This window comes from Rhinopithecus roxellana, chromosome 21 (genome assembly GCF_007565055.1).
Source record: "Rhinopithecus roxellana isolate Shanxi Qingling chromosome 21, ASM756505v1, whole genome shotgun sequence".
NCBI lineage: Eukaryota > Metazoa > Chordata > Mammalia > Primates > Cercopithecidae > Rhinopithecus > Rhinopithecus roxellana.
Window position 1 is genome coordinate 38,772,130 of NC_044569.1, and position 26,592 is coordinate 38,798,721.

The 26,592-nt window shown below is 38.8% G+C and overlaps 1 protein-coding gene across 9 annotated transcripts in view; it reads left to right on the forward strand.

The window, feature by feature from the left end:
- The window catches only part of ATP9B (ATPase phospholipid transporting 9B (putative)), a 302,593-nt gene that overhangs the window by 95,851 nt on the left and 180,150 nt on the right, over positions 1 to 26,592 (forward strand). For all 9 annotated transcript variants that reach the window (XR_004055661.1, XM_030925838.1, XM_030925840.1 and 6 more), the window contains 2 exons: positions 5,694 to 5,788; positions 22,967 to 23,047. Coding sequence is in view for 8 of the 9 variants with exons in the window: in XM_030925838.1 (XP_030781698.1) it covers positions 5,694 to 5,788; positions 22,967 to 23,047 (176 nt within the window). In the remaining variant the exon portion in view is untranslated. The remainder of the gene's footprint in view (positions 1 to 5,693; positions 5,789 to 22,966; positions 23,048 to 26,592) is intronic.

Consider the following 26,592-nt stretch of genomic DNA (forward strand, 5'->3'; position numbering starts at 1 on the left):
CCTTGGCTGTGCAGTGCAGCTATACGTGGTATGCTTCAGAATCTTTCTAGATTTTTTCAAGTTGTACATGAAAGATTATTTGCCAATGAGCATATTTCGTTTAGTCTAACTGATGCCACCTTCTCCCTATAGTGTTAAGTAACTTTGTTACTTAAAAACAGAATTAAAATTCAAGATTTGAAAGTATATTTGAAATATTTGAAACTTGATAGAGCTTTTTTATTAAAAATCTATTTTTAAAAATCTACATATTATTTAAATCTGATTGTTGCTTCAGTACCATTGTAGTATATTAGCACTGTTGAAATTTTGTTCATTTCCAAAATTTAAGACTGTTCATGTTTGAGAAAGGGTGTTATGAAGCAATTCACTTGTCAAATGTGAGTATTTTTATACCAGTATAGTTGAGTTATATAGATGCATATTAATAGGAAAGATAGATTGCAGTTGTATTAGCAGCCTAAATTGAGAGCTTTAATTTGCCATTTAAAACTTACTCCTAGAGTGAACAACACCTTTTTAAAAAATATGTTTTACATTGAAATAATTAATAACTCCTGGGAAGTTGCAGAGATAGTACAGGGAGACCCCGTGTGTCCCCTTCACCCAGATTCCTCCAGTGGTTGACAACTTACCTGTAGTAGAATATCAGACCAGGATGTTGACACTGGTACAGTGTGTGCACGTAAGGCTGTGTTATTTCATCTTGGGTGTGGGTTCCTGTCACTACCAATGCAGTCAAGGTGTAGAACTGTTGCACTACCCTGAGGATCTCCCTCACACTAGCCCTGTGGGCTCAGCCATCCCTCTGCTTCCAGCAGACTTCACCCTGGGTAACTGTGAATTTGTTCTCCATTTCTATAAATTTGTCATTTCTGGAGTGCTATATAAATGAAATAAACCATTCATGACTTTCAGAGACTCTTTTTTTTTTTTGAGACAGAGTCCTCTGTCACCCAGGCTGGAGGGCTATGGCGCGATCTCAGCTTACTGCAACTTCCGCCTCCTGGGTTCAAGCGATTCTCCTGCCTCAGCTTCCTGAGTAGCTGGGATTACAGGCACACGCCCCTACACCCAGCTAATTTTTATATTTTTAGTAGAGATAGGGTTTCACCAAGCTGGTTCAGGCTGGTCTCGAGCTCCTGACTTCGTGATCTGCCTTGGCTTCCGAAAGTGCTGTGATTACAGGCATGAGCCACTGCGCCTGGCCTAGAGACTCTTTCTCTACTTAGCACAACACCCTTGAGATCCATCCAAGTTGTTGTATAAGTCAGCAGTTTGTTCCTTTTTTACTGCTAACTAGGATTTCATGGATGGATGTACCACAGCACGTTTTAAACCGTTCATCATTGTTGGTCGGAGTTTTTTGTTGTTTACAGGTTTTTGTTATAAATAAAACTGCTTTGAACAATTATGTACAGCTTTTTTGTGGACTTAAGTTTTTATTTCTCCAGATCGATGTCCAGCAGTGGGGTTGCTGGTTTTTATGGTAATTATATGCTTATTTTAAGACTGACAGACCCTTTTCCAGAGTTACTGTTTTGTTTTACATTCCCACCAGCAATGCCTGGGACATCTAGTTTTGCCACATCTGGCCGATGTTTGGTGGTATGTGTAGCGGTGCTTCCTCGTGGTTTGCACGTGCCGCTCCATTGTAGGCTGTGACATTAAGCACGTTCTTGCTGCATGTTTGCCATCCTCAGGACTCTAGGAAAGTGTCTCTTCATGTCTTTGGCCCATTTTCTAATTGGATTTTTTTTTAACTATTGATATTGAGAGTTCTTTATATATTCTACATAGGCGTCCTTTGGTCAGATACGCGGCTTACAAATACTTTCCACTAGTTTGTAATTTGTCTTTTCATCTTCTGCAAAGATCTTTACATATTCGAAGTATTTAATTTTATCAAAGTCCAATTGATTTTTTTTTATGGGTTATGCATTTCATGTCCTGTTTAGGAACTCATCTTCCAGCCGTATGCCCTGCGGATTTCTTCTTGTAGTGGTTTTTTTTTTTTTTTGTCCGAAAAGTTTTACGTTGAGATCTGTGATCTATTTTGAGTTAATTACTGTATAAGATGTAAGGTTTAGGTCAAGGCTTTGGGGTTGTTGGGCTGTGTATATCCAAATGCTCTAGCGTCATTTATAGTGAAGAGTCTATTCTCCATAAATTACCTTTGTGAATGCATCAAAATTAGTTGCCATACTTGTATGTTGGGGGGACTCTCTCTGAGTTCTTTATTTTGTTCCATTGATCTGTGTTTCTGTTCCTTCTCCAGTATCAAACAATCTTGGTTACTGCAGCTATCTGATAAGTCTTATAATCTGGTAGGCTGATTTCTCCCAGTTTTTCTTCCTCCCCCTCCCCCCGCCTTTTTTTTAGCTCTTCTAAACAACTTTTAGCTCTTTTAAACAATTTTGCCTTTCTATACACATTTTAGAAGAATCTTGCCTGTATCTTTAAAGAAAGTCTTCATGGGACTATAATAGTCACGAAGTCTGTACCTGCTGGCATTTATGGGTGGTTCTTCAGTGGCTAGTTTGAGATAAAAAGGGCGAGATGAAAACAGGAAATCACCACTGTCCTTTCTTAATACCCGAGGACTCGAGCTAGACTGCACTTTTCCTCCTCTTCTAGAATCATCATCATTTTTAAAAATTTAATGTTCAGCATTTTTTTTGCTTTATTTAGGAAGAATAAGAAAGTACATCTGCTGTATCCTTCTGGAAATAAAATTCCCTTAAAGGTTTTATTCATTTTCTGTTTTTTAAATTGGATCTTAAACTTTATTATAGGAATTTTCACTGCATGAAGCCATAGTGTAATGAACTGCTGCATCACCATCGTCCCTTGGAAGACTTCTCTTTTTTTTTTTTTTTTTTTTCTTTTGTTGAGACAGAGTCTCGCTCTGTCGCCCAGGCTGGAGTGCAGTGGCCGGATCTCAGCTCACTGCAAGCTCCGCCTCCCGGGTTCCTGCCATTCTCCTGCCTCAGCCTCCCAAGTAGCTGGGACTACAGGTGCCCGCCACCTCGCCCGGCTAGTTTTTTTTGTATTTTTTTGTAGAGACGGGGTTTCACCGTGTTAGCCAGGATGGTCTCGATCTCCTGACCTCGTGATCCGCCCGTCTCGGCCTCCCAAAGTGCTGGGATTACAGGCGTGAGCCACCGCACCCGGCCTGAAGACTTCTCTTTAAATGACCAGTCTTGTTTCATCCGTATGTCCTATTTGGATAAAATCCTGTGTATAATTTGATTGCGTTAACAAATTCAGCATTTACAAATTACAACCACAATTCCATTATCATACCATAAACTATTGAACAAGGATTTCTTAGATTAACACTTGGTGAGTCTCCCGGTTTCTGATTGTCTCACACACCTCTTCTTACAGTTGATCTGTTCTAGTCAGGATGCGAGGGCCCTTCTCTTGCACTTGTTACAGGTATCTCTCAAATCTGTTTTCATCTACAACAATTCCTTATCTTTCTTTGTTTTTTTATTTGTTGAAAAAACAGAGTTATTGGACATAGAGAATATCTGATACTCTAGATTTGTGTGAGTGCATACACAAAACAACTATGTTATTAATTAATACATCTCTTTATTTCTTTTATTTTTGTTGACTGGTAGGTGGATCTAAAGGGTTGACCGTACTCATTTTCAGTTTTCTTTTAGCTTTTCATGATTTTGGTGAAAGAATACTACAGTGGTGCTTCTGTGTAGTCCTGTTTATAACTGTAGGCAGATGTCTGCATGTCTCTCTTTTAGTGATGAATAGATACAGGTGCCATCAACTGATCTTCCCAGTATAACGTTCTCCACCAGGCCGGGCGCGGTGGCTCACGCCTGTCATCACAGCACTTTGGGAGGCTGAGGCAGGCGGATCACGAGGTCAAGAGATCGAGACCATCCTGGCCAACATGGTGAAAACCCGTCTCTACTAAAAATACAAAAAAATTAGCTGGGCGTGGTGGCACACACCTGTAGTCCCAGCTACTCGGAAGGCTGAGGCAGGAGAATCACTTGAACCCGGGAGGTGGAGGTTGCAGTGAGCCGAGATTGTGCCACTGCACTCCAGCCTGGCGACAGAGCTAGACTCTGTCTCAAAAAAAAAAAAAAAAAAAAAATTTCTGAAACCTCAAAAGTCACCTGGATGAATTCTCACTGTGGTTAAACTGTGAATTATGTTTTATACGCTGCTTTTTATTTTTTAGGAGTTTTTTAAAAGTTTGCTGTAATTTGGCTTTTTAATTATATAAAATGTAACTGATTTTAAAGTGAACAGTATAAGATATATTCAGAAGTCTTAGCATCTAATCCTGTTCCCTTCCTCCCTCTATAGGTATTATACACACATACATGCACACACAGATATATGTGCACACACACGGAAGCATTTGCATGCATACAGATACACTCAGAGGAGCACACATAGAAACACAGATTTGCATGCCCTCACATCCCTCACACAGATATGCTTGCATGCGTACATAGGTACACGTGTGTGCACAGATATGTTCACACACCAGTATGCACACACACAGAAACACACAGATCCTCAAGTACTTGTTCACAGTTATACATGCATATTATACACAGATACCCATGTACACAAACATACACGCACACACACACAAATACATGTATACACATGCATGTGTGCACACAGATATGCTTGCACACACACAAGTTAGCCATGCACGCACACTCGTATATACATGTACACACACAGATACACACATAGATACATATCCACCCACGGATGAACATGCATGTATACAGTTATACATGCATAGAGATATGTATGGACATATACAGATTCTCTCTCCTCCCTCCCTTGTTCTTAACTATAATGTATTTTTCTATATATAATGTCCAGCACCTTGCTTGCTTCATTTCACAATCTATATCCTAGAGATCTTTCCATGACAGTGTATTGAGGTCATCTTGTTTGCTTTACTTTCTTCTCTCTCTCTATTGCCGTATGTGCTCTGTTTTATTCAGCTAGTTCTCTGTTTGTTCCCCTTTGTTTCACAACAGTCTTCTGTTACTATAAATAATGCTGCAGGGAGCAGCCTTGTGTGTATGTCATTTTGTGCTTTTGCTATTCCATCATTAGAATCGTCTCTGAGAAGTGGGATGATAGCACGGCCAAAGAGTAATGGATTTTCTTGATAGAATATCTTAGCACGTTTGAAACTAGATAGGCCTGTGGGCATATGGTAACATTTACGTCGGTCTTAGCATTGTAGATGTGCTTTTATGATTGAACATTTTTTATGATGGTAAATCTGATATTTTATTAGCAAGATAATACCATACACTCTTGGATATTTTTGTGTATTTGTCATTTTGTTATTATCAGAACATACATTGAAAGTAGAAATGATCAATGCAGTTTTTCTAAAATAGAAGACTGATTAATGTTAGACCTAATAGGCAAGAGTGTCAAATAGGAAATAAGTGATTTAAAAGAATGTAATGGCCTACATCTTTTCATGAAACTTGTTTTGTGAATCAAGGATCATTGTGTAAAATAAAGGTTTTTAAGGATTTTTATTCCTGGGAATATCTAGGTTGTTATTTATTTGTCCTACTGTGCCCTGGAATTACTCTTTGATGGCACCTGTAGCTCAGGAAAAACCTTCTGTAACACAATTCAAGAGTGGTAAATTTTTATTTTCTACTTCCAAGGTTCGTGTTTTATTCGAACTGATCAACTAGATGGTGAAACTGACTGGAAGCTGAAGGTGGCAGTGAGCTGCACGCAACGGCTGCCGGCTCTGGGGGTGAGCAGCATCAAGACTACTCCATCCTTTTATCTTTAGTGGTAGTTTCTAGGTTTCACGCATATTTCTGTTTATACCAGCTAATTTATTTAATGCATTGAGAATTTGTTTTATAATTTCTTTATTCCTCATGAAGGTTCATTGAAGAATTATGCCAAAATAATTTCTGTGATGTCTTAGCACATAATCAGTTTTAGGTAATTGTGAATTTTCCTTGACACTTAGGTTTTCTTTCTCCTTTTGCTCACCTTGCCCTCCTTCCTTCCTCTCCTTGCCCTCCTCCCCCTCTTCCGCCTCCTCCTCCCCCTCCTCTTAATGTCTTTTTTCTTTTTCAATTTATTTTATTTTTTATGTGACAGGTTGTCACTCTGTTGCCCAGACTGAAATACAGTAACATGGTCATAGCTCACTGCAGCCACAAACTCCTGGGCTCAAGTGATGCTCTCCTGAGTAGATGGGAGTACAGGTGCACACCACCATGCCCAGTCAGTTCTTAGTTGTTTTTTTTTTTTTAGAGATGGAGGTCTTGCTATGTTGCCCAGCTGGTCTTGAACTCCTGGCCTCAAGCAGTCCTCTCACCTTGGTCTTTCAAAGTGCTGGGATTACAGGTTTGAGCCATCACACCCAGCCAGACATTTTTATTTCTTATTTGGCTGTTTGCTCCTCTCCTTTGTGATTTTGTATTGGTGTTTGCCAATTAAAAAGTACATACATGCTCGTGTGTGTAGAATCTTTCAAATCAGTAAAACCAGATATTCACAGATGAATATCCTGTTTTTAATTTTCACCTACTTAGGCACATAAAAGTGTTTTTCTTTCTTCTATTTTCTCTCTGTACATCACATGGGCTTCATTAGCCTTCAGGTCAGGAGCTCTGTTTGAAAATCGTCCAAGCTGCTTCACTGGGTCAGGCTTCTCAGTCAAAGCCAGGCAGCGAGGTGCTACTCAGATGATTTGTTCTCATGGGTTTTTAATTTTCAGTGTTATGTGATTGTTTACTTAAATTCTCTAGGACACTGTGCATAATTTATATGTTTAGAGTTATTACAACTTACATTTTTTCATGGTTAGTGAATGAAGGAAGGTAGGTTCTGCTGGACCAACAGATGAGCAGATTGGAGAGGCTGGGCTGTTGACAGCTGCCTTTTACCTGCTTGGTGGTGGGTAGAGTCAACCAGGCAGCTATTACATCGTGAAGTCATATGTCAGGAAGCAGCACCTCCTCACCTGAGGATGGGGCTGGGGTGTGTGTACATGCGGCAGTTCCTGGATCACACAGTGTGGCTTTCAAAGGAGCTGCCAAACAGTTTTCCAGAGTGGCCGTGCCATTCCCTGTCCTCACCAGCACCGGATGAGTGACCTGGTTTCTCTGTGTCCTTGTCGCCTTCAGTGTTGTCACCAGTTTTTATTGTAGTCATTCTGACGGGTGTGTGCAGTGATACCCTATTGTGGTTTCAGTTTGTGTTTCTGTAATGGCCGGTTGTGTTGAACACTGTTTCGTGTGCTTGTTTGCCATCTGCTTATCCTCTTTGGTGATGTGTTCTGTTGACAATCTCGGAGCAAAAGCATTCTGCCTTGGTGGATAATGCTAGCTGCAGCTTGTTCAGGAAGTCCCTGTCAGGGTGAGGAAGTTCTTTCTAGTCTTAGTTTGCTGAGAGGTTTTATCATGAATGGGTGTTAGATGTTTCCAAAGCTTTTCTGCATCTGTAGGGATGATCATATGGATTTTCTCCTTTATCTGTTAATACGATGGTATGTGGACTGATTTCTTATGTGTTACACCAGTCTTGTGTTACTGGCATAAACCTCACCTAGTAGTCATACTGCATGTCTTTTTATTATGTCACAGTATTTGATATGCTGACATTTTGTTAAGGATGTTTTGTGCTGATGTTCATGAAAGATATGGATCTGTATTGCCTTTGTTTAATGTTTTTAGTTGGATATCTAGGGGTAAGCTGGCCTTATAATAAGTTGGGAGTCTCTTTGCCTCCTGTAATTTTTCAAATAGTTGGCATAATATTGGTATTACTTATTTTTTAAATGTTGAACAAATTCGCTTTTGGAACTGTGATCCTAGAGATTACTTTTTGGGAAAACACTTGATTGTGAATTGAATTTCTTTGGTATAGAGTTAAATCAGATTTTCTCTTCATTGGAAATTTGTGTTTTTCAGAGAACTGGTTCATTTCATGTAAGTTGACAACATTAATGGCATAAAGTTCATAATATTCCATTATTTTTTAGCCATTTAGGATGCCTTCTTTCACTCCCAATATTGGTAGTTTGTCTCTGTTTTATCGATCATTTCAAAGAACTTGTCTTTGGTTTCACTGATTATCTTTATTGTTTGTTCATTTTCTGTGTTATTAATTTCTGCTCTTTATTTCCTTCATTCTACATAGTTTATATATAATTTTTTTTGTTTCTTCCTCTGAGGAAGTTGGACCTTTGATTTTATAACTTACTATTTTCTATTTATAAACTCAAAGCTATAAACCTGTTTCCAAGCATTGTTTACCTATGTCACACAAATTTTGATTTGTTTAGTTAACAATAGTTAATAATTTAGTTAAAAAATCATTTTCATTTAGTTAAAAGTATTTTCTAATTCCTTCATGATTTCTTCTTTTCATCCCTTGATTATTTGGAAATACATTGTTATTTGCTAAATAGTTGGGGATTTTCCCAATGTCTGGTAATTTATTGTTATTTAATGATCTTATGGTCACGGAACATACTCTGTTCTATTTCAGTCCTTTCATCTGTATTGAAACTTGTGATACGGCTCTCTGGGTCAGTATTCCGTGTGAGCCTAAAAATAATGTTTGTTCTGCTCTTGTCTGGATGTTCTGTAAATGTTCATTAGGTCAAGCTAATGGAAACTTGTTTTAAAAGTTTTATAGTTGTTTTCTACCGTTCGTTCTCTGAATTACTGAAGAAAACTTTTAAGATCCCGTATCTTTTGTAGATTGAACGAGTTCTCCTTTTGGCCCTGTTACTTGTTGCCTTATCTATATTGAAGCACTGTTACTGGGTTCATACACTTTCACAATTATTCTATTTTCTTGAATATGCCCTTTTTCATTATTCCTGGTAATATTCTTTGTTGAGACATCTGTTTTGTTCTTTACTATTATAGTAATTCCAGCTTTTTTAAAATTAGCATTTACATGGTATATCGTCCATTAGTTTTTGTTTTATATATCTTTTTCTTTGATTTTAAAGTGTTTCTTAATGTAATAAAAGTAGGTACTGCTTTTTTTATTCTGAGAATTGCTGCATTTTTATTGTGTACATTTACTGTAATCATTAATGTGGTTGGGCTGAAGTCAGTCCTTTGACTCCTTAGGTTCGATTTATCCCATTTCTTTCTTTTCTTCATCTTTTGGTGTTGTGTTATGTTTCCATTTAGTTACCATTGTTGGCTAATTAGCTATGTGCATTAGTTCTGTTTTGTGTCATTATCGTGTTTCCAGTGTGTTTTTAACTTATCACAGTCTTTCTCCGTGTCACTTACAGTGTAAGCGTCATGCACAGTAGATGTCCATGGCTTCCTTCCCATCCTTTGTATTTGTGTCGTCTGTCTTACTTCTGCATATTATCAGCCACACAGTGCATTACTGTTTTTTTTTGTTTAAAGTTGTCAAGTGTATTTTAAAGATAGTAAAAAATGAAAACAGTATTTTCTGTTCACCCATGTGTTTACCTGTTCTGGAACTTTTCTTTCCTGTGTGCTGATCCAAGTTTCCATTTACTGCCAATTTCCTTTAGCTCTAAGAACTTCTTTCAACGTGTCTTGTAGTGAAGTCTGCTAGAGATGATGTCAATTTTTGTTTGTTTGAAAATTGTCTTTATTTTGCCTTTTTCTTTCTTTCTTTCTTTCTTTCTTTCTTTTTTTTTTTTTTTTTTTTTTTGAGACAGAGCGAGACTCTGTCAGAGGCTTAAGTGCAGTGGCGCAATCTCGACTCACTGCAGCCTCCGCCTCCTGGGTTTAAGCGGTTCTCCTGCCTCAGCCTCCTGAGTAGCTGGGATTATAGGCACGTACCACCACCACGCCTGGCTAAATTTTGTAGTTTTTTTTTTTTTAAGTAGAGACAGGGTTTCACCATGTTGGCCAGGCTGGTCTTGAACTCCTGACCTCAGATGATCCGCCCACCTCGGCCTCCCAAAATCGGGGGTTACAGGTGTGAGCCATCACGTGGGGCCTATTTTGCCTTCACTTTTGAAGGATGTCTTGAAGTTTTCATTTGACAGTCTTTCTTTTTCATCTTTGCCTTTCAGAGCTTTTATTTCATCTTATGGCATCCATAGTCCTGAAAAGACGCTTACAGGCATTCTTACCCTGACTCTTCTTTATCCTCTGTGCCTTTTTCTGTGGGTATTTTGAAAGCCTTTCCTGTTCTGACTGGCTTTCAGGAATTTAAGTATGATGTGTTCTCATTTGTCTTGCTTGGGTTTGTTGGGCTTCTTGTATCTGGAGTTTCCTGGTTTTTATCCAGTTTCAAGATTTTCAGCCTTTATTTTTCTTATCTCTCTGCCCAAACCCCTCTGAGACATGACCAACAGAATTAGTCTAACTACTAATATCAAGTAAATTAGTCTAACTACTCATATCAAAAAAGAGTAAGCGCTTCAGTGATGTGGGAATATCAAGTACTTAGATTCCTGCGCGCCGTTGATGCTCTCTTACTCTTTTTCTCAGCCTTTTTTTCCTTCTGTAACTCAATTTCGATAGTATCTGTTACTCTGTCATTAAATTCACTAACATTTATCTTTTTCAGTATCTAGTCTTCTGTTAAGCCCACCCAATGAATTTTGTTATTCCGAGTGTTGTAATCTCTGGATGTTCCATATGTTTCTCTCATTTTTGTTTAAATACCTTTTCTGTTCTTTCCCACTATGTATATGGCTTCATTGGACTATTTCCACGGTTTATAATGCTGAATTCCATGTGTGTTAACTCATTTATCTCTGTCCCTTTTGGGTATGTTTCTATTTAAGTTTTTTGGTCCTCGTTATAGACCCATACTTTCCTGCTTCTTTCCATGTCTGGTAATTTTTTATTGTATGCTGAGTATATAAGTGTTACATTTAATGTCTGAGATTTTCATTTCTATCTTTAAAGCATCTTGATCTTTATCAAATTAGTTCAGCAACTTGTGGGTCAACTTGATGTCTTCAAGGCTTGTTCTTAAACTTTGTTAGAGGCCTAGAGGCTCCTTTATTGGAATGCTAATTAATCCTATTGCTAGAGCATGATCCTGCTGGGATCCTTCTGATATCTGCTGAAATCCTTGCTGGTTCACAGGTGCCTCTGAACTCTGGCTAGTCAAAACTCAACTCTCTCCAACTCTGTAGTCTCTGCGGGTGGTTGGGGCTGGAACTCTGTGGTTCTCTTTTGACCAGACACACTCTTACCCTGTATGCTGTGTGTACTCACATTCAGTAACACTCAGGTACAACACTCTGCATATTTCTGCAATTCTTTTTCTTCCTTGCCCCTTTTTGAGTATTTTGCAAATGCTAGCTGTCAGTTTCCCTGAATTCTGGTCTCAGTCTCCTAAATTCAAAATAGCTGCCTCCCTCTGCCTGGCTTCTGCCCTATGAAGTGGTCAGTCTCTTTACCTGGGCTTATGTGGGGCACATGGCTTTGTTTCTCTTCTCCCTGGGACACTGTATCTAGTGTCTGAAAAGAGATATTTTATAAATATTGTCCATTTTCCAGTTGTTTTCCTGGGAGGGCAAGTCTCATATTAGTTACCACAACATTGCTTGTAGAAGCCCTTGATTAATTTTTAATGAAAAATATTAAGTTCCTTGTGGATGAAGCAAACTACGTGACATTTCAAATTATGATTAAACTAAAACAAACAAACAAGCATGTATTTGTTTATTGAGAAATTGCTTGTTGGTAGGGATCTACCTGCTGGGAGGCTTGTGACCACCCTGCAGAGAGCCTGAATGCCAGCCCTTCTACCATCTTTAGATGTTCCTGCCCTCTCTTAGGGGGCTTTCCTTTAAAAAAGAGGTGGATGTCAATTTTGAGTCCTGATTCTAATAGTAATGTGTGCATTGAAAATAATACATAAATCACAAAATAGAAAAGAAAACCCTGCCAGTCTGCATTGGCTCTCATGAGCATTTTGGTGTAAATCCTTTCTGACAGTACCTTCCCCTAGCCACATTCTTGCATGGTTGGATAATGCTGTATATTACTGTTTTTTCCAGTAGAATATTTATTCAACAGTATGCTATGGGTCATCCTTTCATGTTAGAAATTGTGTGTCCTTGCAAGTGTTTTATTAGCTGCATAGTTTCTGATAAATTATAGCTTCTGTAACTGGCCTGATATTGGTGAATTTAAAAGTTATTTTGAAATTCTACATTAAAAAAATAAGCATATTTCAGGAATTTTGGTTATTTGGCCAAAATGCTCTTCAGAAGACTATGCAACTTATCTACTGTGTATTAATTAATCAATTAATCTTTCACTGTTTTCCGATCTGATAACTGTAACAATAGGTATCCCATTTAAATTTTTGGTTAGATTTTAATGTGTGAGGTCGAAGATAATTCTTACCTAAGAAAGTATATTTGTCATATTTTTCTTTTCTTTCTTTCTTTTTTTTTTTTGAGACGGAGTCTCGCTCTGCCGCCCAGGCTGGAATGCAGTGGCCGGATCTCAGCTCACTGCAAGCTCCGCCTCCTGGGTTTACGCCATTCTCCTGCCTCAGCCTCCCGAGTAGCTTGGACTACAGGCGCCCGCCACCTCGCCCGGCTAGTTTTTTGTATTTTTTAGTAGAGACGGGGTTTCACCGTGTTAGCCAGGATGGTCTCGATCTCCTGACCTTGTGATCCACCCGCCTCGGCCTCCCAAAGTGCTGGGATTACAGGCTTGAGCCACCGTGCCCGGCTATTTTCTAAGTCTGTTCATGTTATCTGCTTAGTTTTCTACTGTGTGTTTTTAAAGTTCTTTGTATGTAAAGTTTGTTAATAACTTTTTATTTTCCAATTTTTCTAAATACTTTCGTTTATAGTTTCTGTTGCCCATATGAAAGTTCAGTGTGTTTATATAATGTGACCTACCAATATTTTTTAAATGGTTTCTGCTTTTTGGTTTTATGCTTAGACTATTTCTACTCATGATTATATTTTAAATAATTAGTTTTAAAATAATTCCTGCTTTACATATAAAATCTGATTACCATTTTTGGGGGGAGTTTTTTTTTTTTTTTAAGTTTAATTAAAGTTAAAAAGAAAAAAAAAGCTGTTATTTGCATCAGTACCATTCACTGAAGAACTGTTTTGTTAGTTTTTTATTTTTTCACAAATTTAATATTGTCCCCAAATGGTTATACAATTCTAACTTTTCAACATCAGGGTATGAGCGTGTCTGTTTCTCCATAACTTTACCCAGTACACATTGCAAATATGTTCTCCAATCTGTTTCTTAACTTCTAGCCTTATAATATCTTTGCCATGTAAATATTTCAAATTTTATTTAGGTAAATATTTATATGTTTTCTTTTACTGTTTATATGTTTTTCTTTATGCATTTATAGCCAGGAGGCTGTTTGCCCACCAATATTCATTTATCATTTTAACCACTTTTAAATGTTTGTCAGTAGCTGGAATTGAAAGGTGAGAGCCAAGTAATTTGCATTTACAGTATTATAATTATTAAAATAGTTCCTACAGTTCCATCTGATGCACAAAGACCTAGGAGAGGGAAGTTGAATCATGTCACTTAGTATGTGTGGCTAAAGAATTGTTTTAGAGTTAAGGTTAAGTTGGTTCTTTATTTTATTTTATTTTATTTTTTTATTTCATGTTATGAGCTGAGCAGAATCATGCCTCACTCCAGCCTGCATCTTCTGTGTCATCATTTCCCTCCTCAGCCCTTTCCCATCCTTACTGTGCTTCCCAGGGTTTTCAACTTGCTTTTCTTTTTTTTATGTTATGAAATAAATCTGTTCTATTATCTTATTACTTGACATCTAGCTTATTATTCTCATACTATTTATTAAGGTAAGTTTCATCATAGAGATATTCTTGCAACCTATTGACTTTCTAATGTAATTGGAACTGATTGCTAGGTTAGTGCTACTGTTTCGTGGTTACATATTTCCTCCTCGTGTCCTTCTTTTTCTTGTATACATCCTCAAGTAATCTCTGCAGAACTAAAGCGGGGATAGTATGAGTCCTTAAACGACTGGGGGGGGTTTTGGTTGACTGTAACACTTGGACGAAAGCTCCACCCTCTGGGTCCTCCTCCTGAAGAGCCTTCCAAGGATTCAGTAGGCAGCTTGGGAGCAAGTCACACTAAATGATATTTTTCTAGCAGATTTAATTTTGCTAAGGGTAGTAGAGAGGAAAATACAGAATCAAAACACTATGTTAGAAAAAATTTGTCTGAAAAAAAAAGAAAGCAAAAAAATCCAGCCAAGCAAGAATATTGGTGTATGATTCCATTAACACACAAATCTGTACAAGTGACCAGCAGGTGATAGAAGTTAGCAGTGCAGGGATAGGCGGGCTGCAAGGGGGGACGGGGGCACTTTTGTGAATAATGGAAATGTTCAGTATCATGAGGTGGTGATGGTCACAGGCATACACATATATCAAAACAAAACGGTACACTTTAAACGTGAAGTTTATTGCAGTAAACCACACCTTAATGAAGTAGTTACAGTTTTTCATACTGTTATCTATAACTTTGAGTAGTGCTCTTTGCCATGATTACAGGAAGTGACATTTTATTTTCTTCAATATTATAGGATGTTTTTATTTTTATTAGTGACAGATAGATACACATATATAAATTCAAAAATATTTACAGAATTAAACAATTCATACAATGCAACTTTTAAATTTTTGTGGCCAGTACACTTTAATACAGAGTCTGATTAAGGATTTTAATGACATAACTATATGGTAAAATGAAATCATTTTAATTTTTGCTATGACCACACCACCAAAAAACAGTATATCCTAGGAAAAAAGGAAGTTCAACTGAATATCTGATTCATTAATCAGTTTTAAATTTTAGCTTCACATAACTTGATATGTTAGGTATAGATCTTTTCTCCTTAGAGAAGAAAGCTCTGATTCCATTATGGATACAGGCAAGGCAATTGAGTTTTTCATGTAATAGCTTATGCCCATAATCGTCCCTCATTCTGACATTTGTGTCTCTCGTGGTGTAGATCTGAGGGTCTTCTGTGTTGTGAGCTGTTTGTTGTATCCCAGTTGTGTCACATCAGACTGTGTCCATGGTGACAGCCAGGCAAAGTAAACTTAGAGACCCGAGAACCCATCTGGAGGAGCTGAGGACACAGCCAAGAATAACCTTCGTCAATTCTGTTATATTTTCAGGAACTTAATATGATCAGAGAATTAAAATTTCAAAGAGTCATGTAATAATAGCTGTGCTGCAGAGCCTGTGTAATGGCAGGTGCGGTTTCTTGTGGCTTCATAGCTGTCTAGAGGCACAGTTTTCAGGCATTGTAGACATTTGGGAAATATGTTTCTGGCTTTTGTGATCAAACAAATTTATTAACAACCACAAGGCCACAGTAATTTCCAATAAATCATGACATGCTGATTTATTTCAAAAGATCCATATAGCAGTAAACAATACCATTTACATTTAATTAGTTTTATTGAACGAAAGGCAATTTTATTTGTAATGAACCACATGTTATGATTAAGGATGTATTTTAATGACCTTTAAGTAATGCGAACAAATGTTGCCCTTGACCTCACAGCAGAGGCTTTCCTCCATTATTGAAAACTTCAGAATGATTTTTAAATTATCGTGAAAAGCTTCAAATGACATTCTCATTACTGTGCCATTTATTCAGTCATTTGATGTCTACTATACTAGATGAAATGCATTACTCTAAATGCTGATGTGTGTGTGGAAATGAGCTTGCCAGCCTGTTTTTTATTTTCATATATCAAAAGGTAGTTTGAGGTATGAAAGTTTCATGTTTTGGAAATTAGTGTGACAGTGTCATATTTAAATGATGAGTGATTCTCAGACTTGCCTTATTGCTGGAATCATTTGATTGCTTATTAAACATTCTATAGAAGTTTCATAATTCTCAAGTTACTAGAGAATATTTCTCTTTGTGTAAACCAGCTTAATTGAAAATAAATTTTTGCTATTAACAGTTAATACATAGTCTAAGCTACTGTAACAGTTGCACTGTGGTAAACTAGTATGTTCAACCTTTAGTCCACCCTTCCCGCAGCCTCTGTTCTTTAGAGATTTGGAAACTAGCCTGCACGTATTTTTCACAGTTTCTTGAAAGATACGTGGATTCGCTTTCACGTTGAATGTACTTTCACAGAGCTTGTAAGGCAGGAGTGAGGAGGAGGTATCTTTTTGCCTGTGTATTCTCTGCTGACAGGTGTTCTCAGGGGTCTGAGCTCCTGCTCCTGCTCTCCAGCTTTAGGGCTTGGGTGGGAGTGCACTGTGTGCATGGGGTCTCCAAACCACGTGTCTCAGATGTGTTCCTTGCCGTGGTGCTTTCCTTGGATGGATATTTTGGTAACATTCTGAGAGTAGCTTTGGAGCTTCAGTCCTGAGCTTTATCCTTTCATTGATTTGGGAAGCATCTTGTTCTGTGTATGAAATCACTTTCTGCTACACGGTCTAGGATAGCTTCTGTTTCCTGTGCTGAAACGGGACGGACACACCTTGAATCAAAACAGATTTTCACCCTCACAATAGCCCAGGTGGGTGGTCAAAAGCTGATCTCTGCTGCTACGTGATATGCGGTTTTGCAGGGTGGGTTCCAGTGGCTGCCCCACCTCCACACTGCCCCACAGGGGAGGGGAAGGAAGGGCCTGGTGAGTACTTGGACTCAGAGGGGCACATGTCCTTTCACATGCTCTGCTGGCCAGAATCAGTTATATGGTCCTAACCAGCTGCAAAGAAGGCTGAGAAATGCGTCCTTTAAGTGAGAAGCCGCCTACCCATCTACAGCTCCGAAGTTCTATTTTTCAAAGGAAATGGGAAGAAAGATGGAAGGTGGTCTCTGCCGAGCCATTTCTTCATTTTGTTTTCTGTTGAGTGTCTGATTCCCCCTGTGCTGCTGCTGCATGGAGCGCACAAAACCATTCCAGCAGTTCTCAGAGGACTGTGCTGCCCTGAGAACAGGATGCTCCCTTTAGAATTGTTGTTATCATTACCTGTTTTATTAGCATCAGTTATTTCATGTGCATTCTTCAAGGAACTCAAAGCAATTTACAAATTTGTATGTTAATGACTCACATAGATTAAAATATAAAAATGAATGAAATGTTAACGGAAAAATAGTAAATATGTCTTCTAGAAATGAAAAAGACCGTATCAATTTTAGATGATCGAATCTTCTCTGTTAAAGATTTTTTTTAAGTGATTGAGCGTGACATACAACTCTCCAGTCCCTTTAAGAAGCGATCTGGCAGGAAGAGTCCTGTGTAGAAAACATGAGGATGCCCTGTAGCCATGCTACCCCTTTTTTGAAAGGATTGTTGGAATGTGTGTGTAGAATCAACAGGGAAGAGACAGCCCGATACAAATGTCAAAGCCGAGCCCAGAGGAAGTAGATGTTCCAGGAACAGAAGAGAATCAATTCCAATGTCTAATATACTTTAAGAAATCTGAGAGGATGTTACTAGCAACCTAAATAAAACAAGCTAGGAAAAAGGATCATGTGGAAAATAAAAACTCTTAGAAATATATATAGTTGCTGAAATTTTAAAAAAGCAAATAAGAGTGGAAAATGAATTGTCCTGCATCCCTCAGAATACAGGGCAAGGTTGGGAAATACAAAGTGATGGTTACCAGTTTTAGCTCAGCCCTCAGTGCTCCCTGGAATCCTTGTTAGAAGTTATAATCAACTGTGGTTCTTCTTATTGATGACAATGCTTTCCGACTTTCCACTCTCCTTTAATTTCTGATCCAACTGTCTTTTCCTTCACCGGTAAGACCAGTTTGTCTTAACTTACATGGAAAAAGCATTCTATAAATTGGAAATTCCTTCATTATCCCATAAATAAAGAACATTATCTTTATTCCCCTGTTTTGCCTATAATTACACTAAATAATCCTTCTGAGAATAATTATTTTATAACTTTCAACTGATGTTATCTAATTGTGCTTTTTAGAGACCTTGGTAGATGAGTAGTTTCTTCTCTCTTTTTCGAATCTTTCTCTGTTAGTTTCTTTCTGTTATCCCTTAAGGCCTTCAAGTGTACCTCGGCTTCTCAAGTCTTCCTTTAGATCTTTCTTCAGTATTTCCGTAATTGAATATTTTTGGAATACTATTTTATCTCTTGACTTTTTAGCACTTTTTTTTAGTTTGCAGTATGCTCTTAACTAAAATATGCCTTTAACTAGAGTTTTTAACTAGTTACAGTATGCCTTTAGAGTTTGCAATATGCCTTTAACTAAAAGTGTATTGTGAAAAGTGAAAATTATACCACTTCACATAAAATATAATAATTTTGTCCTTGAGACCAGGTACGGTGGCTCATGCCTGTATTCCAGCACTTTGGGAGGCTGAGGTGGGCGGATCACAAGGTCAGGAGTTCAAGACCAGCCTGACCAATGTGGTGAAACCCCGTCTCTAATAAAAATATAAAAATTAGCTGGGCATGGTGGCATGCACCTGTCATCCCAGCTACTCAGGAGGCTGAGACCAGAGAATCACTTGAACCCGGGAGGCGGAGATTGCAGTGAGCCGAGATCCTGCCGCTGTACTCCAGCCTGGGCGACAGAGCGAGACTCCATTTAAAAAAAAAAAAAAAAAAAAGAATTTTGTCCTTGAATAGACCTGTTTCCCCCACTCACCCTTTGTACTATACAGTCCCCTTGAACAATACAGGGAACAAGGGTGTCAATCCCCCATGAAGTCAAAAATCTGTGTGTAAACTTTTAACTGCCCCCAAATTTAACTGTTAATAGCCTGCTGTTCACTGGAAACCTTGCTGATAACCTAAACAGTTGATTAACACATATTTTGGATGTCATATGTGTTATATACTGTATCCTTACAATCAAGTAAGCTAGAAAAAAGAAAATATTATTAAGAAAATCATACTGAAGAGAAAATACACTTATAGTACAGTACTGAATTTATTGATTGCACAAGTTGACATCACCTGTGTACAAGGTGCACTGTCTGAAATGGTGGGCAGCCATAGCTGCAGACTTTAATCCACCACACATGCTGAGCAACTCAGCTTTTTCTTGTAATGTCATAACTTTTGTCTACTTTTTGAGAACATTTCCATCCAGCATCACTAGAGGCACTTCTTATGGGTCCTGTGGTGTTATTCAAGGTTCACACCATGGTATTATGCTAAACACGATGGAAAATATGTGAGCGCCATGAGCGAGCACTCGGTACTGTGATGCACAGGGTCCTGGATTGGAGATGGCTCACACAGATGCACGGGGTCCTGGAGCGGAGACGGCTCACACAGATGCACGGGGTCCTGGAGCGGAGACGGCTCACACAGATGCACGGGGTCCTGGAGTGGAGAAGGCTCACACAGAGGTCAATGGTGCCGCACCGCATTTCCAGCAAACCCTCGCACTCACTCCCCGCAGCAACAGCAGGAGGGGCTGCGACACGTTTCCGGGAGCACAGCGTGTACTGCACTTAGTTCTGTGCAGTTAGGGTTTGATACTGCATCTTCAGAATCAATTTGCAAGTCAGTTAACTGCAGATGTTGTCATGACCTGTGTGTTTAGGTTTTATTTTACTTTTAATTTTTTGTAATAGATTTGTGTATATTTTATAGTAGTAAGTGATACAATAGACTACGTCTACATACATTTTATGTTCTCATGTTATACCTAACTTTAAACATTTAAAAAATATTTCTAGGCTATGTGATGTATCTTCAAGGTTTTTCAGATTATCAACAAATCTCCAAGTTTTCTAATAGATTTATTGAAAAAGATTCTTGTATAAGTGGACCTGCATAGTTCCAACCCATGTTGTTCAAGAGCTCACTGTACTTTTTAATATGTAGTATATCTACACATATTATAAACGGTTCCAGCATATTTTATTTATATACGTACACACACCCCCACACCCATATAGTTTTTTGGCACGGAATCTTGCTCTGTCACCCAGGCTGGAGTGCAGGTGGTGTGATCTCGGCTTAGTGCAACCTCTGCCTCCTGGGTTCAACCAGTTCTCTTGCTTTAGCCTCATGAGTAGCTGGGACTACAGACATGCAGCAGCATGTGTGGTTAATTTTTGTAGTTTTCGTAGAGATGAGGTTTCTCCATGAGGGCCAGGCTAGTCTCAAACTCCTGGCCTCATGTGATCTACCTGCCTCAGCCTCCCAAAGTGGTGGGATTACAGGCATGAGCCACCGTGCCTGGCCCATTTTATTTATATTTTGAGGGAATTAAGATTAAAAATTGGATTTGGGTTTTTCTTTTTGTTAAATATTTACTTAGATATTTACCACTTTTGTTCCTTACCATTCTTTCTTGACGATATCAGTTTCTGCCTGATACTGTTTCTTTTCAGCCTAAAGGACCTCTGCTGATACTCCTCTAGTGGATGTCTGCTGGAATGGAGTTTTCATTTTATTTATCTGTACAGTGTCTTTATTTCACCTGTATTCTTAAAGAATATTAGCTGGATATTGAATTCTTGCTTGACAAGTCTGCCCTCCACACACTCCACCCCTCACTTTAAATATTTTGTTCCATTGTCTTCCGACTCCATTATTTATAAGAAATCAGTGGTATTTTGATAGTTCTTCTCTTGTGTATAATGTTATTTTTCTCTAGGTATTTTTGAGATTTTTTTTTTTTTTTTTTTTTTTTAGCAATTTGACTTTTATTTCTAAATTTTATTTGTCTTTTTAGGGGTTTTCTGGGCTTCCCGAATCTGTACATTTCTGGCTGACAATAAATTTGTCATTTTTTTTTTTTTTTTTGAGATGGAGTCTTGCTCTGTCGCCCAGGCTGGGGTGCAGTGGCCGGATCTCTGCTCACTGCAAGCTCCGCCTCCCGGGTTTACGCCATTCTCCTGCCTCAGCCTCTCGAGTAGCTGGGACTACAGGCGCCCGCCACCTTGCCCGGCTAGTTTTTTTGTATTTTTTAGTAGAGACGGGGTTTCACTGTATTAGCCAGGATGGTCTCGATCTGCTGACCTCGTGATCCGCCCGTCTCGACCTCCCAAAGTGCTGGGATTACAGGCGTGAGCCACCGTGCTCGGCCAAATTTGGCATGTTTTTAGTCGTTATTTCTTCAAGTAGTTTTTGTTTTTTGATTCTCTGTCTGTCCACTCATTCTGAACCCCAGTTACATGCATGTTAGACTCCGTGATATTCCCTTCATGGTTCTATGACTGTATTCATGGTCAAAATAATTTTTTCCTATGTCCTTTGGAATCATTATCTCTTGACCCGCGTTCAGATTCGCCATCATCTATAATCTATTAATCCCATCTGAAGAATTTATTGCAGACATTGCATTTTTTCAGTTTTGGAATTTCTATGTGATTCTTTGTTCTTAAATACACTTTCTCTTTCTTTGTTGTGATTTCCTTGTTTACTCGTTAGGAGCATGCTTTTCTTTCAGATGTGCTAAAGCTGCTTTAAAGTCTCCCTTCTTAATTCTGACGCTTGGTGGTCTCAGGGCTGGTCTTCACTGATTATGTGGTGGTCTCAGGGCTGGTCTTCACTGATTATGTGGTGGTCTCAGGGCTGGTCTTCACTGATTATGTGGTGGTCTCAGGGCCAGTCTTCACTGATTATGTGGTGGTCTCAGGGCTGGTCTTCACTGATTATGTGCTTTCTTGGGTATGGACTTTGTGTTTTTGTTTCTTCATATGTTTAGACATTTGGATCATCTCTTCATTTTTTAAAATGATTCATGTAGAGAGGCAGGATTCAGGATTCTGTTATGTTCTCCTGAAGAGTACTGGTTTTTTATTTGGTTCTGTTTTAACTGGTAGCTAACTTGACTGAAGTCAAACTCTAGACTCTACCTTTCTGGCATTAGGGAGCTGCTGTGGTCGTCTTGGTTCCATTCTTTTAGTGGATATAGGTTAGGGCATGATGGGTTAGGTGTCAGAATGAGATCATACACATTCGGCCCCTTCTGAGGCACTCTCCTTTCTGAGCTTCCATTTCTTTCTCACTTTGCAGCTGCTGTGGTCACCCTAATCTCTCACCTCTGCTTCTTCATGTCTGGGAGTCTGGGAGTTTTCTGTTTGAGTTTTAGCAGCCATGACAGAACTTGATACACTCACATGTACAGAATGGAAATCAGAATTACAGAAATGGCAAACTCTGTGTATTAAAGGGTCATGGGGGGTGGGTCACAAGACCACTCAAAATTAGATGGTTTGATAGGAGGACTCCCAGGACTCAGCACATGATCCTCGTCCTGGCTGTGATTTGTGACAGCAAAAGCATAGAGCACAGTCAGCAGCAAGAAGAGGCACTGGGGTGGCGTCCAGCGGAGACCAGGCTCAGCCTCGCCTCTGGAGACTTTCTGATTTAACCTTTATGTGTAGTCAGTGAGTGAAACAACCTAAAGCCTATGTCTTTTCTGCTCCAAAATTAATGGTATAAAAGTAGCTATGATGTGTGTTTCGTGAACGCTTTCCCATGTGATTTTATAAGTATGCGTCATGAGCATGTGGTTCAGACACACGGAACAAGCATGTCCTCATGGCTGTAAGGAAGGCCACCCTTAGCTTATAGTGATCAGTGCCTGCTTGAATGAAAACATGTGAACAGATCTAGGAATTTATTAAACTTTTATAAAACTTATGAGGAATTGTGATGGTTCCTTAATTCCCCCTGAACACTGTGATACCCAGGTGACTTCAAGATATTCCTAAACAGGCTCCACCTCTACCATTGGAGCCCCCGGCAGGCTCCCGGGCCGCCTGGTGTGAGTGTCTCCTGCGTGATTTTGATTCACACCTGCTGTTCAAGGGCACACCCTGTCAAGCTTAAAAGTGGTTTCTGTCTTCATCTGACATTGTAATTTATAGTGTTGACACACAAAAATCTAAGAAAATCAATGATTGCTTTTGGTAAATAATATATGAAAAATGTTAATTAGCAAATGAGAAATTTCCAAGTAATTTTGCTAAACTATAACTTTATAATCAATTCAAATGTTCTGTATTCCAGGACCTGTTTTCGATCAATGCTTATGTTTATGCTCAGAAACCACAAATGGACATTCACAGTTTTGAAGGCACATTTACCAGGGTAAGTTAAACCTGTTGTTCAATACAAATAGAGTTATTGTGTAAGTTAAAAGTAGCAACCCTTTATTTTGAGACAGTAGTTCAATCAAGAATAAATTCAAACAGAAGTTTCAAACTAGGAAGGGAAAACTATATAATGTTTGACGTTCTTAAGTGTACCCATATTTAATATGTCTTTGGGATACATTTAGTACAGTTTTTGGAATTTTTTTTAGCATATTTACTAATAAGATATTTATCTCTTAAAATATTGCGAATCAGTTAAATGAAGTAATTTATTTTCATTTTGACTGAATAGTTGGTATACCATAATATCCACATCATGTCTAGCTTTTTACTGTCTGAGTTGGGTGGGTATTTGTATGTATGTCTGTGAGTCTGTATGTGCATGTTATGTTTCTTTAGACACACATGTATATTTCATGCCATACACTTTATATTATTATAGAGTTTTGTTAAAGCTGGAAGAACTTTGCCCCTGACTAATAGGGCTTGAGAGACTCCGTAACTCTTTAACAGCTTATAGCTGATATTATAAATGCTTTATAGTAAGGGATTTTAGTACATGACTATAGGTTATTTGTAATTGCTGCAGTTATTTTAAAAATACTTTTCTTGGTGAATTCACCTTTTATTTCACTCTTGGTCACATGCAGGGATTGGCAAGCAGTTGTCATCACTTGAAAAAGCATTTTCAGAGCTTATATAATGTGACAGTTAGTGTGCAAACTCTGGGGATGTGAAGTGCGGGCACTGTGAGGTCGTTACAGTCCTGTGGTGCTCTGGGCCTTTTGCAGCTGCCTATTTCCATAGGTGCTGCACACAAGCATGCATAAGATGTTCATGGAGGGACAGAGGAGGAAGCACGTCCTGGTGAGAAGTATCATGCAATGAATTCTGAAATAAACTCATATCTTTTTTTTTTTTAACAAAAGTAGTTATTATGAAAACAGTGTGTTCTTATTAAAGACAACATATGAGAATAAATGTTACAAAAAGGTACCCTTAGTATGATAAATGAAAAGTTATTTATGTAACCACTATTAAGAATTTGAAATATTATTTGCTTTCTTCCTTTCCTTTTCTTGCTCTTTTCTCTAATTTATATTGCTCATGACTTTGAAAAGTCGGAAATGTTTGCTAGACAGTGTGTAGAAGTACAAGGAAGTCAGAGAGCAGGTGCGGGTTGGCTGAAAAACCTGGTTCAAAGGGGAGCATATGGCTCAGTATGCAGGTGTGACCAGGGCTGGGTCGTATGGGACTAGAAAGATATCCAGGCTTGACCAGAAGAAGCCATTGAAGGATCTTCAGCTTAGAAGAGAAATGATAAATACAGATGTTTTTAAAAGATTCATTCATAAGTTCTGATTCCCTTAGGATAATGGTGGCCACTTAATTTTGTTACATACCACACAGCCTTCCAAAATCATACAGGCTAACTGTGAGAGTAGAGAGTGTAATCTGTAGCTCATGTTTAGCAGAAATGTGAGACAGAAAATACTGTGAACTTCAATTTACTGTAAGTGGGGAAAATATCCAAAATAACACAGTTAGCTCCAGAGCCAGGATGGTGCAGCAGAAGGAGATTGTCTTGGGATTCTGATATCATCCAGGTTTTGCCCTCAGAAGAAAAAGGATTCGTAAGTAGGATAATTCATCCTGTGAATGAATTGGGTAAGCAAAGCTATGGGACATTGAAGGGACTTGTGGAGAAGTACAGATTGGAAGTGACCTTGGGGGAATGTACAGGGGCAAGGGGCACTGGTAAAGAGTTGGTGGCTCTAGGAGGCTTAGTTAGGAAGAAATAGACAAAGTTGACCTTTCTGAAACATGATAATAGCAATCAGAAGAGTCAACCCACACCACCCCAAAAGGATGCTTTTCACTGAAGACATTGAACTTCGTTGTGCCTGTAGAAGAAGGCACTCTTGGATTAAGAAACAGATTCCACCTCCCATCCTTGGAATAGGATTTCCTATTTGTACAGATTCAAGAAAAACAGCCTTTATGCTTATGAATAGAAGAAGGAACCCCTTTTGCTGTCTTGCCCAGGCTAGAGTGCAGTGGTGTGATCATAACTCATTGCAACCTCAAACTCCTAGGCTCACGCAGTCCTCCTGCCTCAGCCTCCTAAAGTGTTGGGATTGTAGACACGAGAGCCATCGTGCCTGGGCAAATGTAGTTATTAACAGAAGAAAACAGATAAGTGAGAAGCACATTTTCAATTGATAAAAAATTTCTAAAAACAGGGAAAGAAAAAACCTCAATGCAAAGTAATTCTATAACAATGCAACAAGCCTGATTTAAATGTAATTAACCAAACAATGGTACTTGGGAAAGAACACCGTAAATCAGACATTTAAAAACACAAGAATCAAAATGGAATAAATTTCTCAAGAATGTAAGAATAAAAGCTTCAGAATAAAACAGGACAATGTGAATGAGAAGGCTAACTGAGCTCAGGAGAACACTGAACGTGAGCATCTGAGAAGGGAGGACTGAATCACAGCATGCCTGTGGGGGATGCACAGTAAGAGATAGGGAGGTTGTAAAGAAAAGAGTCGAGGAAACGAGATGATCAAAGAGGTGAAAAGGACTAGAGGTTGATAGATGTGGAAGAACGGCAAGAAATACCCAACATCAGAGTCTTGAAACAAAATCATGAAGCGGTTTGAAACGTTGACAGCTCAAGTATGTGTTACTAAATACAAGGATGTCTGAAGGTACACACTGAAAGGGCCCAGCATGCACGTGAGAAAACTCCAAGACATGTAGCTGCTGTCATATTTTACATGTACAGGGAAAAATCCTTTGGTCTCCCTGGGAAAATGACTAGCTCCCCACAGTTGGAAGGGGCCAGGTTGGTGTCAGTGTTTTCAGCACGCAGAGCCATACAAGAGCAGGGCAGCCTTTCCAGGAGGCGCAGGGGAAGAATGTGTGAGTGGAGCGTTTTGCTCCTTCGAGACTGTCCTGCAGGTGCCAGTTCCGTGGAGAGCAGTCTCAAGCTCTCAGAATTCAGGTGTGTTGTACACACGAGCCTTTTGTGAATAATCTCACAGAGGATTAGCTCTGCCCAGCCGATGGATGACCTGGGTGGAAGTTTTATGCTGAGCACTGAAGCTCTAACAGATCTAAGAATAAAACAGTGGAGGGAGGATGGGTGGAAGATGGTACAGTGTGTATGAATTTTATATGCTTCCTCAAATAATCAGCTGAAAAGCAAGAAGAGGAGGAGAGGAGAAAATAGAAGGAGCTCATTGGTTGCTACATCGGTGGAAAGACAGTCAGAGACTTTATTGAAAGCTGACAAGCTCAATAGTAGCTGTCTAAGCAAGGAGAGTAGGATGAAGGCAGGCTCCTGGGACACTGGTAAAATGGTAGTGACCAGAAAATACACACCTCACCAAAAAATAAATTTGGTTTTAAAAATTAGACAACAGTTTATCAATTCATATGGCTAAAGACGCATAGTACGCAGGCTTTTTCACACAGAAAATTGGATCAGAAAGGCCAAAGGGTTAAGGAAAGATACATCAAGCAAATACA